This window comes from Hyperoodon ampullatus (assembly GCF_949752795.1).
Source record: "Hyperoodon ampullatus genome assembly, chromosome: 1".
In the NCBI taxonomy this organism is placed as follows: Eukaryota; Metazoa; Chordata; class Mammalia; order Artiodactyla; family Ziphiidae; genus Hyperoodon; species Hyperoodon ampullatus.
In genome coordinates, this window is record NC_136914.1 from 17,095,444 (window position 1) to 17,115,223 (window position 19,780).

Here is a 19,780-nt window from a genome sequence, read left to right on the forward strand (position 1 = left end):
GTTTAAGAGTAAACTGGCAAACACTTCAGCCTCCCTCTCTCTACACTCTGGTCCACTCTTAAAACACATCAAATGCATCCATGTTTCAGAGGTTTTTCCCTGCCCCCTTCTCCTCACAGTTCTCTCCCCATGTCCTATCGACCACCATCAGAAATCCTACTCACCCTTCAGCAGCAGCTGGCATAGGAGCCTGGTGTAAAATGAAGGATGTTGCCCACCATCCAGTTCTGCAAGGACTGAGTCACTGGCCACTGCAGTCGCTGACCTACAGTGCACCCTGAAAGGAATTCAGGGTGAAGATCAGGGAAGTGGCACTCCGTGCTCTGGGAAAACAGGAGAAACAGGCCCTTAGATAGTGAGAAGTATTTTTCAAGAGAAACTTTTTTTATGAACCTGGATTCTCACACCTTCCCATGCACGAAAACCATTCACTTAAGATACCTGGGGCTTCCCTGGTGGCGCAGTGGTTGACAGTCCGCCTGCCGAAGCAGGGGACATGGGTTCGTGCCCCAGTCCGGGAGGATCCCGCGTGCCGCGGAGCGGCTGGGCCCGTGAGCCATGGCCGCTGAGCCTGCGCGTCCGGAGCCTGTGCTCCGCAACGGGAGAGGCCACAATAGTGAGAGGCCCGAAAAAAGATACCTGTTCCTCGGAACTAGCAATAACCTTCTAGGAGATAACACGCTGGATTACATGGACCTCCCTCCTCCAAATCACATATCTACTGGCCTCCCAAGACAACTCTTCTGAGCTATCTGAGAGGCTGTCTCCCACGCCACAGTCCCCAGCAGGACACTGAATAAAGTCACTGGTCATCCCTTGCGCGTTTTTTTTTCAAGTTGACGCTGGGAAGTTTCCTGAAGGCGCCTCCGTTTGGGGGGTGCCCTTTATCCTTCTCCGCACAGCTCAGCTGACGGAGACTCCCTCGAACAACTGCACCTTACTCGCCTTGCGCCCTCAAGATGTGCCCACAAAGTGTGTAGAAGGAGCACAAAGACACTGCAGTGCTCTCACGGTTTCTCACATGCTTCCAGAGAATTTAATTCCTGGGTTCTCACCTTCCACAACTCTCCTTTGTAATCTTTATCGACGCTGCCTGGGCTACAGTCACACGGGGAAACCCTTTCCTGACAGATATAGTGCAGGGAGCCTGTCACGTGGCTCACGAAGCGGCCGCCGCCAACCAGCCTCCTTGAAACCCCTGCAGCTCCCAGCGAGACCACCTGGGCCTCCGCTGGCGCGTTGGCCGGGCCGCACCGCAGGCCCCGCCCCTCACGTCCCGACCCCCGCAAACCCCGCCTTCACGCTCTCCCCGGCGCAGTCGGGACCCAGCCGGACGCACGCCCCGCCCACATCCTCGATCTTTCGTTGTGGTGGGACCCCCTCCCGAGTCCTCGCTTCGCGCTGACCGGAATCCGAGGAGATGGCGAGCCAGGTATTGTCAGCTGCTACGCTGGCTGAGTCCAGAAAAGGAAGGGAGGGAGGGAAACCATGGAGCAGGACCGGGCCTCTGACCGGGGGTGGGGGGTCAGGGGGGCCGGGGTGGGTAGTCAGGAGGTGAGGGGGAGACGCGCGGGGCTTGGCCCGGAGACGGCCTCCGGCTGCCGGAGCTGAAACGGGGCTTCGGGCGAGCGGTTCAGCAAGAAGGGAGGGAGGAAGCTTTGTTTTGGCTCCGTTCGTGGGAGGGTTTTTGCTGCTTCTTTCTGGGGCAGCCGAAGCGGGGTGGAGGTGGGGAGAACCGGAGAGTGGAGGTGGGGGGGGAGTCGGTCTCTAGCCTGGTGTCCTGGGGGTGGCTTAGGGGCCGCCACGCCTTGCGTACACAAAAATAAGTAACTTGCCCGGGGCCATACTTTCAGGTGGCAAAGCTGCAGCCAGAGCCCGTGCTCCTAACCCCTACGTTGCCTGTTTTTCACGATAGTTGTTCATAATTGAGCTATTATTGTGCCCCCAAGGAATGTATTTTTGGAAGGCTCCTAAGGGCCCTTTCGGTAACGTTTTGGAGCACTTGGGCACCAGAGCTTTATACATACCCTACTTTAATCCTCACATAACAGCTGTGCAAGGTAGTAGCCCATTTTACAGACCAAAAACTTGAGGCTTAGTGGTTGGTCGTGCTTAGTGATAACACTAAACATAGTGAGCCGGGGTTCCGAACCCTGTGCCACAGGCTATTATTGCAAGTTCCGGAAATACACATTAGACAATAAAGGCAGAAATATATGAGTAATATGATTAATCCGTCTAAAGTTGCTGATTGTTTTAATGTTTTGCAAACGAGATTTTCTAAAAAGATTTGTACTTGAATAGAAATGGTAAATTCTAAACGATCTTTCAGATTTAACAAGTTGGCAGGTTTTTTGCCTTATTACCAAGTGTCTTCAGCGGAGAATGTGAAAAATTATAATTCCTGTGATAGTTCAGATGTTGAAGTAGAGTAATTGCGTGTGGATTTAGCGTGGGGCTTTGCTTTGTTTAGAATTGTCGTTGACAGGAAGAGGTTAAACTCCTTTCACATTGCTTTAAAAGGGTGGAGGAGGGACTTAAAAGATCAGATTATGGATGATTTATTCTTGTTGCTTCAGACCTCTAGAATATGTGACTTCATTGTTAGTATTCTGAATTTTACCTTCGGAGTTTTGTTTTGAGATTTATGGTACATTGAGGTGAAAAAAGATTCTAATGCAGTGTATGAATTTTTTTTTCCAGATTGATTGATTGATCAGATTTAATATCTACATTTTAATTTTAAAAGTGATCATTTCCAGCCTCGCCAATTAACACAAGCCACTCATCCTTCTACATAGTTCAGTTCTTTTCCTCTACTCTTTGTTCTCTTGCTACTAATAACTACCACCTTATTTCTGCAGAGCTATACTGTGTCAAGGACTGTATAAGGGGCTTCATATTCACCATTCACAGTCACTCTATATGTAGATATTTTATCTTTATGTAACTAACTCTTCCTCATCTTTCCGCATCCCAGTTAAAAGTGACGCTTTCCCAAACCCACCAACCAAAGTTACACTCTGTCTCCACATTTTGCATTCTGTAGCACTTTGTGCCTATCCCTTTAAATCACACTTTTTGTAATTGTTGGCTTTCGAGTCTGTCTCCTATAAACCCAGTGCAATCTTTATTCTGTGAACATGTTTCATAAGCATTATGTGAACGAGTCAAAACCTTCCTCGTTACACTTCATTCTCTGGTAAAGGAGGAGTGTACTGACTAGACTCTGAAGTAGCACTATACTATAGAAATACAGTATGAGTCACATAGATAATTTTAAGTTTTCTATTAGCCACAATAAAACGGTATTAAATTGGATTAAAACTTAACCCAATGTAGTCAAAATACTATCGCAACATGTAATCAATATTTTTTTAATATTATTGAAATATTTTAATTTTTTTATACTAACTCTTCAAAATCTGGGTATATTTTCTACTTACAGCTTATCTCAGTTCAGACTGGCCATTTTTCAAGCGCTCAAAAGCCACACGTGGCAAGTGGCTACTGTGTTGGATAGCACAGTTGAAAGGGATAGATGTAGGTTTTTTTAAATTCCCCCATTCTGATACTTTTCCTTACGCTCCTTCCCACCGTGCAGTTTTGCACTAAACCAGTGTTACTTAAACCAGCCTGAGCAAAAGAATTTCGTAGGGCACATCTTAAGCATTCAGATTCCTTGGACCCTGTACCCAGACTGCTGAATCAGATTTTCTTGGAACCTGTATTGTTAACCAGCTCCTGTTTATGCATTGTAGAGGGTCATTAAATATTTGATGAGTGAAACTTTATTTTTTTTATGGGGGGTGGGCCATGCGGTTTGCAGGGATCTTAGTTTCCCTGGAACAGGGATTGAACCTGGGCCCCAGCAGTGAAAGCGCCAAGTTCTAACCACGGGACTTTCAGGGAATTCCCGAATTAAACTTCTTCATGTGGTCATCTCAATTAAATCTTTATAATGAATATCATTTATACGAAGTATAAACACGTGCCAGACAGTGCTCCATATCACTTAGAGTTATATGTATCTTTGTGAATTGTGATATACTTTCTAAGATTAGCATTCACCAGCATCTAAATTAACTAATAAGTAGTTTGTTACTAGTTCAGGAGGATAAACATCTTGCTCTGTTTTCCCCATTTCAGGTTATCAAATGCAAGGCTGCGGTTGCCTGGGAGGCTAGAAAGCCTCTCTCCATAGAGGAGATAGAGGTGGCACCCCCAAAGGCTCATGAAGTTCGAATAAAGGTAATGAAACATCTAAGGCACTGGGAAAAAAAAGGCTTACAATTAGGTCTCTGGATAGATGAGTCCTCTGAGGTCTGCAGAGGAGAAATCCCAAAGGACAGTGTCAAGGAGAAGTTATTGAAAGTCATCCAACCTTGGAATCACAGCCTCTTATTTTATCCCTCTCACCTTTGCAGCACTCTTCTCCATCTTTTTAGCTTTGGTGTTGCGCTGAGCAGCCTTCTCCATGGATCATTGGATTACTGCAGTTTATCTTCTGTAGCCTGGATTTAAGGTGGCTTTGTAGGATGCTCCCCTTTCTGTTGATCCCATGAGTTAAAATGTATGATGACACATTAGAAACAAAAGAAGAAAGAAATGGCCTTTGGATTGTTAGAAGAAACTTCAAATAAGATTTGGGAAGAGGTTCCTAATTGATTAGACCAACAAGCAAGTGAAGTAAGCTTGCTAAGAGAGCTTTAAAATGTACTGACCCTTGCAGACAAGGCCAGGGTTCAGGGGATTCATTATTCCAGTGCTTCTCAACCTCTGCTGTGGCAGAGAAATTGAAGTTACCCCTGGAGAGAGTCATATTGCACAAGGCAGCCAGCTGGATATTCTGGCATTCTCCTCTGTACTTGTTCTGATATAAAATCAGTGCTTTAAAGTAGTGAACATTGAATAAAACTAACCTCTAGAAAAAATAAGCGTTTTTTGCTGTGAATTGGAGTATACTTCCCCCATCCCACCTCCAATTCTCATGTTCCCAGGAGTCACACTTAACAGGTCGAGAAGCCAGAGCCAAATAACTTTTTCAGATCCTTTCAACCCAGGCCCAGGAATCTGAAATCTTAGATTAGTGTGTATGTTTTTCTTTAAGCTCAGAAATCAGCCTGATTGTGATTTTGCTACTAAAAAAGAAAATGTTGGTCCTGGATCTACTAAAATGAGACGTATGGGGCACACTGAGTTCAGCAGTCTTTCTTGGGAAACTGCTAACAAACAGCTAAGAATGTTACATTGTAATCAGATGTATTTGTGAGAAGCATAGAAGCATAAATACAGACACCCCCAAGACTTTTCCTTTCTGTGCTTTTGGTAGTTTGGAAAAATGAGAGATGCTTGAAGGCTAGAGAAATCGGGATAAAGGGCTTATTTAAGTAGAAATTGTGTGTGGCTGCTAAAAGGGGAGTTGGTTCCAGTGAAAGCTCTGAGTTTTGGCCCAGACCAAGCAGGCTGACGTATTTCAGAAATAGCCAATACCTTTTTAGAAATCGCATTCCCCAACAGTTAGGAGGAGGCCAGCAGTGAGATGGGCTCCACCTGCTTTTGCACACAGGTGGTGTTCCTCTCCACACCAGAAGGCACAGTGCCCGAAACATCACCTTGTTTACCTTCTCCTGCTAACATGCACTGAAAAGGAGAATAGATGTACCATGTTTCATTGCCTATAAATGCACTGTTACTTTTAAGTACCACTAAGAAAATGCTGCCAGTTCTAATTAAGATGCCATAGAGTATAAGCATATGCTGATTTTAGAGAGGTTAAAATATGAAAGAATTGTATCTTCTAATCAATAAAATATGTTATTAAAGTAAAAGTGCCTCCACCTATGCCTCACTCTGAATCGCATGCACACACACTTAGACACTCTTTAATACCCTGTTAGATTATTGCCACTGCAGTTTGCCACACTGATGCCTATACCCTGAGTGGGGCTGATCCCGAAGGGAGTTTTCCAGTCATCTTGGGACATGAAGGTGCTGGAATTGTGGAAAGTGTCGGTGAAGGAGTTACTAAGCTGAAGGCAGGTAAGGAGAGTATTTGAATCACTTATTTTACAATTTTGGCTTATTTCTCTAGGGAAATTATGTTTCTGATAAATTATACATTGTTTATTTGTGAATAAGTTATCGCCTAAGTAAGTTGTCAAGATTGATTTTATACACCTCATCTGGAAAGCACAAATATTTGAGAGTTTCTTTCTCTCTGATTATGCAGACTGCTGTTTATCTGAAATGGTTTAAGTACATCTCCAAAGCAAATTTTGCCCAATTAAGCGAGAATTTTTGAAGATGCATTGAGTCAGTGTTTTGAAGCACATGACCTCCTTGTTCTCCACTTACTGTTTTAAAAGTTTCACTTAGACAAAAATTTGAAGCTTGTATTTTTTGCATAGTCAGGCAGTGTCTGAATGATGTCATGTAGGTAAAGTTCTAGGTCTTAAAGTTGTTAACTTTGCAAAGCTGCAAATGGGAATTTGGGGGACTTCCCTGGTGGAGCAGTGGTTAAGAATCTGCCTGCCAGTGCAAGGGACAAGGGTTCGAGCCCTGGTCCAGGAAGATCCCACATGCTGCAGAGCAGCTAAGCCTGTGTGCCACAGCTACTGAGCCTGCGCTCTAGAGCCCGCGAGCCACAACTACTGAAACCCGCGGGCCTAGAGCCCGTGCTCTGCAACAAGAAACGCCACCACGATGAGAAGCCCGTGCACCACAACGAAGAGTAGTCCCCGCTCGCCACTACTAGACAAAGCCTGCACACAGCAACGAAGACCCAATGCAGCCAAAAATAAATAAATAATTTTTTTAAATTAAAAAAAAAGTGGGAATTTGCAGGGGCTGATAGATTCATTTAGAATCAGATGCTACCTATTCAGGATAATGTCCTTGCATTTGTTTTCCAGGTGATACTGTCATCCCACTTTACATCCCACAGTGTGGAGAGTGCAAATTTTGTCTAAATCCTAAAACGAACCTTTGCCAGAAGATAAGGTTAGTATCTTTTTGTTTTATTCTTAAAACAAGAGGTAACACTAATCATGATCATATCATGAAAATAAGTAATTACGTGGCAATTTATACAGGGCATTTTACATGAATTATTTCATTCCATCTTAAGGGCAACCTGTCATTATCATTGCTATCACTATATTCATAGATGAGAAAATTTAGACCCAGAAATTAAGTGGTGTGCTCAGCATCATCAGCTGTTAAGAGGTAGCTCACAAATTTCTGAACCCGTTCTCTTTCCATAACACTAGGCTAAATTTGCCAAAATATGTAGTAAGGAGGGACATGCTTATGAAATTAAATGAAGTCATTTTTATGAGCCATTTTATTGTCCATGAAATCGAAGTAATAAAACTTAGCTCATAAGGTTTTGGGAAGACTACAAGAGATAACATAACCTTTTGACACAGAAAAGGTGGTTATTTGATTGTAGCAAGGTAACTTAAAGAACTTCGAGGCATTTAAGATCTTGTGTCTGTTCGCCCCTTTTTTGTCTTTTTTATTGAAGTAGAACATATAATGAAGTAATTAAAGTGTACAAAATCTTAAGTGTACAGCTCCATGAATTTTTATACATATACACACCTAATAGTTATAACCATCACCCAGATCAAGATAGAGAACGCTTCCAGCAGCCCACAAAGTTCTTCATGTCCCATACAAGTCAACACCTGCCTCCCTCAAAGCTCACCACTATTTTGGTATCTTTCACTGTAGAGCTTCATATGAACAGAATTACGCAATATGTGCTCTTTCGTCTGGCTTCCTTCATTCATAGTGTCTGTGCGATGTATCCAGGTTGCTCTGTGCATCAGTGGTTTTCTTTTGTTTCTTTCACATTCCATTCCAAATAATCACTGTTAATCCATTCTCCTGTTCATGGACATTTTACGTTGCTGCCAGTTTGGACCTGTTGTGATTAATGCCACTATAAACATTCATATGTGTCTCTTGATGGAGATATACACAACTTTCTCTTGGGTATTTCCCTAGGATTGAAATTGCTGTGTCATGGGATATACTCCCACCAGCAGTGTTTGGGAGATCTCTTTTTGCATTTTTTTTGTAATGCCATTGACAAGATTAGTTTCTATTTTTGGAAATAAGGTTCCATTTATTTTATCACGTAAATCCAGTTAAAAAGCTAGAACCAAAAAAAGAAAAAAAAAACTAGTCATTTTGAAAGGGAATTCCAAACACGGTCTGAAAAAATTTTGACACGTCAGATATATAATAACAGTAATAGGTTTTTTTGTGGCTGTCTGTAACCTTTTAGAAGGACAAGTCCTTTCAAAGCTTAAAATACATCCCATATCACCTTTTGTTCAAGAAACTCTTCTGGGACAGGAGCAATTTCTCACATTCAGAGCTAAACAAACTTAACTTGCTCTCATAAAGATACAAGTTATTTATGGTAGAGCTTTGTCACTATTTGTTCTTTGTTTCGGATCATATTTTTGTTTTTGTCTCAAAGGAAATGTACTTATTCTTGAATCCAGAGGCAATCCATTTTTCTTCATCTATATATATTTATTTATTCACATATATTCCAAAGGATTTGTCCAAGAATGTACATCAAATTGTAGTGTTTATTTTTGTTAAAATAACATACATATTAAGCACTCTGTGCCAGGCACAGTGCTAATGCTTTACATAACCTCATTTGATCTTTATAGCAATGTCTAAGAAAGATAGGTTTCTCTGATTTTCTGGTGAGGAAACTAAGGCACAAAAGTTAATTCACTTGCCCAGGAGCACGTGGGATTTGAGCACAAGTGTGTCTGCCTTTAGGGCCCATGTTCCTAAGCAAGATGTTACATCACCTATTTAGGATATCAAAAATAATTTTTGTTACCATGTATCATATCAGTGGTGAGAGCTACACTTTTGAAATAGGCCTCCTGAAAGATCTAAATCAGCCAGTGTGGATATCTACTTTCATCAGCTGATGTGGATAGTTGCTTGTAATCTTTGCTGTGTAGATGCTGGTTTTGGCTTTATGAAGTTATATTTGCTCACAGAGTTTTATGATGGAATTTTAAAATCATTTCATCTGATCCATAAATTGTACCTGTTAAAATTATTTCAGTACTCTGACAGTATAATCCAGAAGCATATTGAATGTTGGAAAAGATAGGTAAGATTATAATTCTTTTGTAAGTTTTCCTAATAAGGCATTGCTGAAAGGTGCTAAATTATTAATGAATATATTAGAAATTAGACTTTTGGTCTTAGCACATTCTTCTGTTTACTGGTCATTATTTTTAAAATTGATTTCTTTTTCCTGTGCATTTTAGGAAACTTGATTCTACCCCACCTTCTTCCTTTTTTATTTTCTTTAGAGTCACTCAAGGGAAAGGATTAATGCCAGATGGCACTAGCAGATTTACTTGTAAAGGAAAGACAATTTTACATTACATGGGAACCAGCACATTTTCTGAATACACAGTTGTGGCTGATATCTCTGTTGCTAAAATTGATCCTTTAGCCCCTTTGGATAAAGTCTGCCTTCTGGGTTGTGGCATTTCAACTGGTTATGGTGCTGCTGTGAACACTGCCAAGGTAAGTGTTGGCCTGGGTTTTAGCATCCACCTTCTAATTTCATACAACAAAGCCTTGCTGGAATAGTGAAATTGGCCCAAACAGTAAGAAACCTAATGATTTCCTTGACTCTTGTGAAATGAGTACCTTATAGACTATCTTTACTATTAGGTGGAGCCTGGCTCTACTTGTGCTGTCTTTGGCCTGGGAGGAGTTGGATTGGCAGTTATCATGGGCTGTAAGGTGGCTGGTGCATCCCGGATCATTGGTGTGGACATCAATAAAGATAAATTCACAAGGGCTAAGGAGTTTGGGGCCTCTGAGTGTATTAACCCCCAGGACTTCAGTAAACCTATCCAGGAAGTGCTCGTTGAGATGACTGATGGGGGAGTGGACTATTCCTTTGAGTGTATTGGTAACGTTAAAGTCATGGTGAGTATGCTTGGCTTCATTCCAAGTGGGGCGGGAGGGAGGCTGATTTTTTTAATGTAATTTCCTTAATTAAGGTCAAAAATTGTTTTGGAAAGGAAAAGTCTTGAATTCCCTGATAAGAATTATTAGAAGGGAAAATGACTACTTGAACTAGAAATTGGAAATGATACAAGGGAAAGATGAAGGGAAATGTTTCTTTGCCTTTCAGTGTACACTTAAATCTCAGAGTGTGTTTCATTAAATGAAAAGGCAAAATGATGCAGCTGTAGAGAACATGGGCTTTGGAATTAGATATATGTCCACTTACTAACTCAGTGACCTTGAGCAACTACTTAACTTCTCTAAACCTGTTTCCTCGTGTAAAATGCAGATAGTAACCGTAGGTACCTGACATAAAGTAGACACTCAGCAGAAGTATAACTTACTTCTCTGCCTGCTGCCTTTAGAATTTTGAGCTAAGATTTACTTTTTAAAATAACAAATGAAAGCTTTAAATTCTTTCAGTTTGTGTCAGTGTTGAGCCAAGTTCGTAAATTTTTTAAAATACCTGTTAAAATTGTTCAATAAAATTAAACTTACTAAATACTCACTTTGGTTGTTTTGTTGCCATTTTTCTAATAAAGCTCTGTACCACCACCCTCTCCCCTGGAAGTTTCTGGGGAAGCAGATATTCTCAGCACAATGCACTGACTTCTGTGATTTGCCTGCAGAGAGCAGCGCTGGAGGCCTGCCACAAAGGCTGGGGCGTCAGCGTGGTGGTTGGAGTAGCTGCCTCAGGTGAAGAAATTGCCACTCGTCCATTCCAGCTGGTAACAGGCCGCACGTGGAAAGGCACTGCCTTTGGAGGTAATTTGGTGGATGAGATGAGTACATTTTCTCTTTTGTTACTTCCATTGGCAGAATTTTAATCCCACTCAGTATTTACCCCTGGGACGGGGGAGGTGCTCAGCTTCTCCTGAAACACAAGGCTACTTCTTACACATTGAACAAAATATTAATATTCCGTTAATGAAATAGTTGAGGGTAGGTCAGGAGTGAGAAGCTGGTTACAGGATAAGCAAACAACAGTATCAGCCACCCTGTGCCATGTTGTAGACTTACATAGGTTATTGGCATTTTTTACTCATTTTTCCAGAGAATGCAGTGATCCCTGGATGTGATCATACTTCCGTCTGAATAGTACTGATTTCAGCAGTAACCAATACTAAGTCTTAAACTGAAAATATTAAATTTGACAAAACCTTACAACAAAATTGAAAAGCTGCCAGACTGATAATTTTTCCCTTGTATGATCCTAAAAGTACATGGTTGGTTGGGGTTGCCTAACTACCAGCAGAATGCTGAGAAAGTTTCCACCTTTTTCAAGGTTGCTCAGCTAGAGAAGAGAAAAGACATCAAAACATGTTTGTATATCCCAACTGTTGTGAATAAATGAAATCTAAAGTTTTTCATAGATTTTTTAAAAATATATTTATATCCTTATCATCCTCCTAAGGAAAGAGAATTACATAGCATGAGGTTTTTTTTCCCCAAGAATTTGCCTTTCTTTTTTTTTTTTAACATCTTTATTGGAGTATAATTGCTTTACAATGCTGTGTTAGTTTCTGCTGTATAACAAAGTGAATCAGCTATGCATATACATATATCCCCACCCTCTTTCGTCTCCCTCCCACCCTCCCTATCCCACCCCTCTAGTTGGTCACAAAGCACGGAGCTGATCTCCTGTGCTATGCGGCTGCTTCCACGAGCTATCTACTTTACATTTGGTAGTGTGTATATGTCCATGCCACTCTCTCACTTCGTCCCAGTTTACCCTTCCCCCTCCCCGTGTCCTCAAGTCCATTCTCTAATAGCATGAGTTTTTAATGATCTATGTTTAACAAAGTGTCCCCCGCCTCATATTATGCCAGCTTTTTTTTCAAGGCCAGAAGAAAAGATTAGGAAAGTATGAAAAATGAGGGGTTTGGCCACAGTTCTCCTTCTTTATACGACAGAATTTGTCAAGGCAAATGTCAAGCTGACTAAACCCCTCTTTTCCAAAGCGCTACATGTATGCCGCACTTGGGTATTTTAGAAAAGACTTTCAGAGCCATACATGCAGCTCAGGGGCATCATCTCAGGGTCCATAGCTGTATTTGAAAGGGTGTTCTTCGTCCGGGAGACTGAGCCAGGGGGGTTGGTAGTCACCTCTCACTGAAGCCTCATCCAAGCACCTGCTTGTTGGGAAATAAGCTGGAGCCTTGGGGCCCCCTGGGTGTTGCTAAAATACGACTCACAAATGTAAACAGAAGTTTTAGTTTAGGGAATGGCAGTGGCTGTGGTTGTCTCAGTTACCAGGAGATTTAAAGGAGAAAAAAAAGCACTGCAGTTTGGAAGGAAAGGGTAACTGGTAGAGGACACAAGAAGGGAGATTTGGGAAAGGCTCAAAAGAGATTTGAAATGTGGTCCAAAGACTCCCTGGTTTAAAAGGTGGGAAGGCTTCTTTGTTGGTTTACTGCTTTCAATACAAGTGAGAAATTGAAGGATCTGATTTTGTTTAAAATCGTAACCTGTAACTAAAGATCACCTACTTTGCTTTTCAATTTCAGTTTTCTCTTCTGAGATGGTATCCTTATTGTTGAAATTAAAACCACAGAAATAGTCATGTATCACATCAGTTTTTTTCTTCCTTGAATTTCACGATTACAGAAATCTTTGCTGTTGTGGACTTAAATAAGCTTATTCTGAGACTTCTAGAGTTCTATCCTGTATGGTTTAAAAATCTCCATTAAGATTTAATGAGATTTTAGTAAACCTTAATACAGAAAAAGGCAAGTGCTCAAAAGGCATTTACTTTTTTCTTAATTAAAGATGTGCATTTCTTCTTCCTCTCTATGCTGATTTTGAAGTTTTTCATTCCTCTTTAGTTCGTGAAAAAATTCATTCTCTTAAATGTCTTTGTCACCCACTAAGTAATAAGCATACTGTAGAGATTTGTTGGAAAAATTAATGAATAGATGTATGATTTCTTTTAGGATGGAAGAGTGTAGAAAGCATCCCAAAGTTGGTGTCTGAATATATGTCCAAAAAAATTAAGATTGATGAATTTGTGACTCACAATTTGCCTTTTGACCAAATTAACAAAGCCTTTGAACTGTTGCATGCAGGAAAGAGGTGAGCTTTCTCTTTAGCTGTGTAGTGTAGAATGTGGTAATGATTTGGGGTTTATGGAGGGAGAAGGGTTAAAAAAACAGTTTTAGTGGTCTTCAAAGAAATCATTCAGAACCTGTTTATTGCTTTCTTCTCTTACAGCATCCGAACTGTTTTAAAGCTTTAAATTCAAAAGAGAAAAATTCTTCCATCCTTGTAACTAAGTCTTGTGGTCTGATTGGAGCAGCCAGACAAGCAGGAAGGAGCTCTTTCAAGTTCACAGCTTCTTAGACCTTCATTAACTGACTGGGGAATAATGTTTTCTGTATAAATTCATAAATGTCTAATCAAGGACAAGGCTAATACTGTCATAAGTCTGTTTTCTGGACTCTTCTTCACATAAATAATTGCTGGCTCATTAAGGAATATTTTTAACATAATAAAAGGAACTTCTGCATATGTGTGGAAGTTGTCAGCTCTGTTGTATGTCAAATTCTTTCTCATGGTTTCTCTCCCCATTATCTTCATTCTTATAAGGAAAGATGGAGGAAGAAGGGTGGTGGTGAGTATCTGAACCTTGTCTTCTACTGTCCTTCGTAACTTTCGCTTAACTTTTAAGGGTCTCAGGCCCATTTACTGAAGAACAGATTCCTCCAATCAGCAGTGGCACAGTTAATCAGAACCCAGATCTGCTTCTGTGAGATTATCTTCTTGTGGGCGGTACCATGCATTGTTCAGACTTAGACTCCTAATTCCTAGTATGACATCTGGCCCACAAGTTCATCACTGAAACTACCTTCTGAGCTTAAGTAAGTATATATGTGTTGTTGGTCACTCTGAACTATTTCAAGCATATGGAAAATATTTAGATACTGAATACCCAAATTTCCAGCACTTACTTTGTCAAATCTTAACATCTTACTCTTCCAGACCACTTTGCCTTTCCTCTCCTGCGGTATAGTCCGCATCCAGAATCGGGTGTTTAACACTCCCATGCGTATTGCCATACTTTGACTACACGTATCCGTAAACCCTTTAGTCTTCAGTATCGTCATACATGTTTTAAACCTGATACTGTCTCATTCTGCAGCTTTCATTTTTCACTCATTATTTTGTGATTAATCCCTGTTGTAGGTGATGCTCCCATACATTAATTTTAGTACTGTGCAGTAGTAGTCAATTATACGAACTACCATAATTTATCTGTCTCCAGTTGATGGCATATAGTAGTTGCCCAAATTGTTTCTGTATTGCTAACAACACTGTGGTGGAACATCCTTGTACATTGTGCTCAGTGCGTTAGTTACGGAGGATGTGTACCATAGGATAAACACATTTTAAACCTTACTAGAAATTGTCAAATTGCTCTTAAATGTGGTTGGACATTTTGCAAATCAGATGGGTGTGAAATGACTTTAATTTGCATTTCCCTTAATGACTAGTCTTTTTTTTTTTTTTTTTTTTTTTTTTGGCCGTGGCACACAGCATGGTGGGATCTTAGTTCCCCAACCAGGGGTGGAACTTGAGCCCCCTGCACTGGGAGTGCAGAGTCTTAACCACTGGACCGCCAGGAAGGTCCCAAGTCTTTTATTCTTTTGGCCATTTGTATTTCCTTTTTTGTGAGGCATCTGTTCACATCCTTTGCCCATTTTTCTGTTGGATTACTTCTCTTTTTCTGAGTAATTTTTAGGGGTTCTTTATTCTAGATGCCAATCCTTTGTAAGTTTTATATTTTAATATATTTTATATTTCTTAATTTTTATTTTAATATAGTCATATCTATCAGCCTTTTCCTGGTGCTGTTGCTAAGTAACATTTAGGCTTCTTTACCCTGAGCAGAATAAAGAAGCAAACGAAAATGATGCATCGTCTTACCATCCAGGTGATCCATTAACACAAAAATAAATACATGAAGGCAATACATCCAAGAGTTAGAACATTCAAATAGAGAAAATTGCATGAGAAAGAAAAGCTACACTTCCCTCTCCCCCCAAAAAATAGGTGACCACTATTCAGTTTATGTATCTTCCCAGAAGTTTCTATGAATAGCATTTATACATATACTTTAACACAAAGGAGTACTATTAACACTATTCTGTGCTTTTTTTTTTTTTTTTTTTTTCCCTTCTCCATACCGTTTATTTCTCCGTCCCGGGAGGTGGGGTCGCTGGGGGCGGGGCGGGCGGAAAACCGCGCGCGGGCTGCGGGCCTGGGAGTCCGGAGCGCGACGTGCAGATGACGGTGGAGCCGTTCCAGCCCACGTTGGCCGCGTTCATGTCGTAGTAGTTGATGTAGATCCTGCCCGGGCTGACGCGCAGGCGTCATAGCAGCTTGCTGTCGGAGCGGTTCTGCGCGCCGCCGATCTTGCCGATGCTATGCAGGCTGCAGAGCGCGCACGGCTCGCTGGAGCCCCCGAAAGCCAGGAGCTGGTCCGGGACCACGTGCACCGCGATGTACTGCGCCGGCTTGCCCGTGGCCTGCGCCAGCTGCTGGGTGAGATCGGAGAGGAGCCCGTCCGGCACAGAGGCGCGGGGCACGTTGGTGTTCTCCAGGAATATCGACAGGACGGCGAGGAAGGCGGGGATAGGGATACAGGAACCAACCGACTCTCCTCTCGTGTGGACGGCGCCCCGCCTATTCTGTGCCTTTTTCTTCTTTCTACATCATGGCATAGTTTAGACTGTTTTTGTATCAGGACATCAGATATGCCATGCACATACACATCTTTTGGTTGGATTGAAACCATGTGCTTTTTCTTGTTTTAGTTCTTTTGACTGATGTAGCTTAATTACTCCCAAAGTTTGTGTTCCTGAGAGAGCAATATTTAGTTGACTGAAAACCGGAAAAGTGGCAGTTATGGTCCGGACTTCTTTTTTGGATCTCTGGTGCATTTGAAGGACTAGGCAGTATGACCTAGCTTGTCTCACTTTACCTAGAGGGCTGGAGACCCAGTCGGGCGGGGCCCAGATGGCTCCAACCTATTGTTCTGGGTGAACTGGAAGAACAGGAGAATAAAAATAGCCTCTACCCTAGCTGTAGGAAGTGTGCTTTAATCTGGTTTGTTTTAGCTCAGCCTTCCAGGAACAAAGTATATTACTGCCGTAACAGAATGGGTATATAGGGTAATAATGGATGAGAACTAATAATTTTTCCCCTTTATTTTTCTTCTCATACATGAGTTATACTTGAATGAGAATGGCAAACATTATGTTCGCCAATAATGAGAAAATAATTTTAAGATAGTAAAATAATGTAACTCCAACTCTGGTAGCTGGCCAATTAGGGAGTTTACTTTTCTGTCACAGTCATGTACATAGTCTTGAGCCAGCTAATTCAGTTTAACAAGTATGAGCATTTCCTGGCTGAAAGCACAATTGTCTCTTTCAAAGCACCAGTATTAAGAATCAATTTTACAAGATCCTTAATATAAAGATTCTTGGAACATGGAACTATAGGTATAAAGTATTTCTTGTTAAGATAATTTTAATACATCCTCTTGGATGGCATCTAAGTTGTTATGTATATTGCAGAACCAAATATTTTTTGGAAGAACATACACAACATAGGGCTAAAAAACATTCACTATGTGTGTGTCAGCAAATCTATCCTGGTTGTCCAAAATTAGGAGTCTACCACCTTAGAAGTACTGTCGGGAATTTTTTGAAGTTATGTTTAAACTGCTTTCTTGGATAAAAGGTATATAATTTTAACACAAGTCGCTAACCTCTGCTGTATATTTCATGAAACCTAGTAAAAAAAATTTTTTTTTAATTTAAGGATCCAAAATTTTGCAATATTAGGATGTATCTTTTAACAGCTTTTTGTTTTTCAGTGAAAATGCTGGTATACTTGGCATTTTTCAAATCTTTCCTGCTTTTCCATTTTCAGCATGTTGGGCTATTCTGCTTTCTATTTAACCCACCTAGTGATGTTCACTGTAAAAAGACAGTCCATATACAGGCTGACTTGGAATTCCATGTCTGACTTGGAATGAGTTCTTTATTACATGCACAGAGAACTAACATAAGGTAGAACCTGTGGAATGATGAGGTTATTGAGATGAGGGAAAAAACTGCATTATATCCAAACTTTGTTACAGTGGAGCCAGTTAATGTGTATACAGCTTAAACAAAAACAGCTCCAAAAGATAAACACGATGCTACTTCCATTTATCTCACTTCAAAGCAAAATTAAATATAGCTCATGATTCTCAAAATGTTTCGTTGATCTGGGAAAGAGGGAACATATTTTTACATGCACAGATGCTTCAGAACATTTTCTGCATGGCTACCAATCTCCCAAGTAGGTTGATGATCAAAGTCCTAAAGCAACTGACAGTTCTTTGGGCCTAGAGATACCTTGTGACCCAGGAAAAAACCAACTTTGCACTCAGCCAATTTTGTTTCAATTAACATGCAAGATCAGATTCTCTGTCAGCAAATACCCTGTAGAAAAAACAGACAGAAAACACATTTGGAAAACATTAAGTATATTTAAACAGTTACTTAGATAATAAGTACATAGAACTATACCAAGGAAGTCATATCTTTAAAGAAACAACTAGGAAGTAAACCAGCACAGTGAACCGGTACGTACAAAGTCCTCCATTATACAAACTTCTTTTGGTGGAACTTTATAGGAACGGAGCAAGTAGGATGGGCTTTTAAGCAGATTGATTTTTATCAAACTGGACATCATAACAGAATTCATTAAGAGGTAATATGTAACATGCTCCCTTCAGGAAAGGAGCGCTAATCCACCACAGAACTACCCAGAGTTTAGACATGGACTGAAATATTCCTGACTACCAAAAATATCTAGATATGTTAAACAAGATAAAACAGTGGAAATTTGCTTTAAAATACCTGTTGTTCTCTTTCTTAAATCTACATCTTAATACTAAAAGTTCTTATCCTTGGCTATTTTGTTTTCTCAGAATCACCCAGGGCTCAGATTTACTGGTAAAGTTTGAAAAATTCTATTCTGAATTTTCTGTTGATGTCTGACCCAAGTACTGAAATAAAGCAAATTCGCTTTATAGTCACATTATATTTAGAATAAAACAGTTGATAAGTTGTGGCGTCATTACACAAATAGGATACCTCCATAGAAAAATACGGTGATTTGTCCAAGCCATTCAACTAGTTTAAAAAATCAAAGAACTCAGAGCCCTAGTGTCCTGATTGTTGATCTCGTGATCGTCTCATGACACCACAGTGCAAATGTGCCTACAAGTTTGGCATGTGTTTGTTGTTGGGAGTTGAATGAGGAGGCTGGAGTAATAGTAAAAGGGACAAGCACCCAGGAGATGGAAGCAATTATTCTACTAAAAGCTTCGCAATAGTAAAAAGGCTGGACATTCACAAGAAAAATTATTAAAATACTTCGAACTCCAACAAACATCAGTGGTAAGTGAAAATCTTTCCAGGAAGCCCTTCTTGAATGCTCTGCATATTGACTTTTGGGCACACTTTAGTGAGATAAACCAGTGTTGACACGTTTTAATGTAATCACAGAATTACCATATACAGACAGTTCTGTTGTTGCTCACCACAGTCCCCAAAATGAAAAGCAGCAGGTAACAGGTAGCCAAGGCCACCTGGCTTTTTTTTTTTTTTTGCAAAATAACCAAATGCAAACCACTGTTTTTCTTTTTCATACTTAGCACCAAAAGGAAAAAGAGGTAAGGAAGGAGGCTGCCACCAAAGGCTGCTTGTGAGTTCAAACACAGTGGGACCACAGAATTTCGATGCATGGAACCTGTGCTGCCTTTCTTTAGATGTTCATTTTTTAAATGAAGCAAAACATTAATAACTTTTAGAATATCAGCATAATGCAGCCTATGTTGTGAAACAATCTGTTCCTAAAACAACGTCCAGATGTTTTTTCCTACTCTATACTGAAAATAGGCTACACATCCACATTACAAGTGGTATAATTTGCTCCTCTGGTAGCTAGAGAACTTGGTAGAAGCCACACACCATCAAATGTAGACAGAATCACATCACACTATCTCAATTGATTCCAGTATTTCTAACTCCCAGACCGCTAAAACATCTTCCTCACCTGTATAGCATGCTTTGCCCCCAAGATTCACTGCATTTACTGTTGAAAAGTAACTTCCTGGTTTATGAAATTTAGAATACTGCAGGATCAAAATTAATTACTTCAAATAGCTTTTAAACCAATACTCTGTACCCCCTTAGTGAAATATGTTCCAAGAATAAGAACAATCACAACTTTTACACTTAAATTTTTGGTAGTGATTTTGGTATAGTAATTCTAAAATAATTTTACACGTCATGTAGAATCAAGCAAATCAGTAAATATTAATGTTGTTCAGAACCAAAGTTCTCACCATGGGAGAAGGAAGATACAAATATGGAACAGGGAGGGGTGAGGAAGATTAGTGTTAAATTTGAAATCAAAGTATCAGAATGAATTCATGATTTATAAAAAATGCATTTGCTGGCTCTGTTCCCTGAACGGCCCTAGGAGCAATGACACCCCAGCAGCACCCAGATCTTGATTTCCAAATACCATTCCCCATGAAAAGAAACTAGGGCTCCTTGGAGAAGTAGCCAATTCCCAGGCTGGGGCAGGAAAAGTGTATGATAAATCTAGAACATCTTGATATGGCAAAAAGCAAGAATGTGCT

General features: G+C 40.6%; 2 protein-coding genes and 1 pseudogene across 3 annotated transcripts in view; 2 read left to right on the plus strand and 1 right to left on the minus strand.

Annotated features, from left to right (window-relative positions):
- The window catches only part of LOC307057098 (alcohol dehydrogenase 6-like), a gene marked incomplete at both ends in the record, with an annotated part of 60,641 nt that extends 51,672 nt beyond the window's left edge, over positions 1-8,969 (plus strand). The window contains 3 exon segments of the mRNA XM_079710129.1: positions 5,974-6,042; positions 6,915-7,002; positions 8,891-8,969. Of these exon segments, the coding sequence (XP_079566255.1) occupies positions 5,974-6,042; positions 6,915-7,002; positions 8,891-8,969 (236 nt within the window).
- A 415-nt stretch (positions 8,970-9,384) lies between these two features.
- LOC307053065 (alcohol dehydrogenase class-3) lies at positions 9,385-13,585 on the plus strand (the record flags this gene model as incomplete). Its single annotated transcript, XM_079704333.1, has 5 exons — positions 9,385-9,582; positions 9,733-9,993; positions 10,704-10,839; positions 13,008-13,146; positions 13,285-13,585. 5 exons carry the CDS (start codon positions 9,385-9,387, stop codon positions 13,307-13,309), a joined length of 759 nt encoding a protein of 252 aa, XP_079560459.1. The 3' UTR covers positions 13,310-13,585.
- A 301-nt stretch (positions 13,586-13,886) lies between these two features.
- LOC307057107 (macrophage migration inhibitory factor-like) lies at positions 13,887-16,437 on the minus strand (annotated as a pseudogene). The gene is made up of 2 exons: positions 16,415-16,437; positions 13,887-15,780 (listed from the first exon to the last, which is right to left on the minus strand). The product of its transcript is annotated as a macrophage migration inhibitory factor-like (transcript).
- Positions 16,438-19,780: the final 3,343 nt, after the last annotated feature.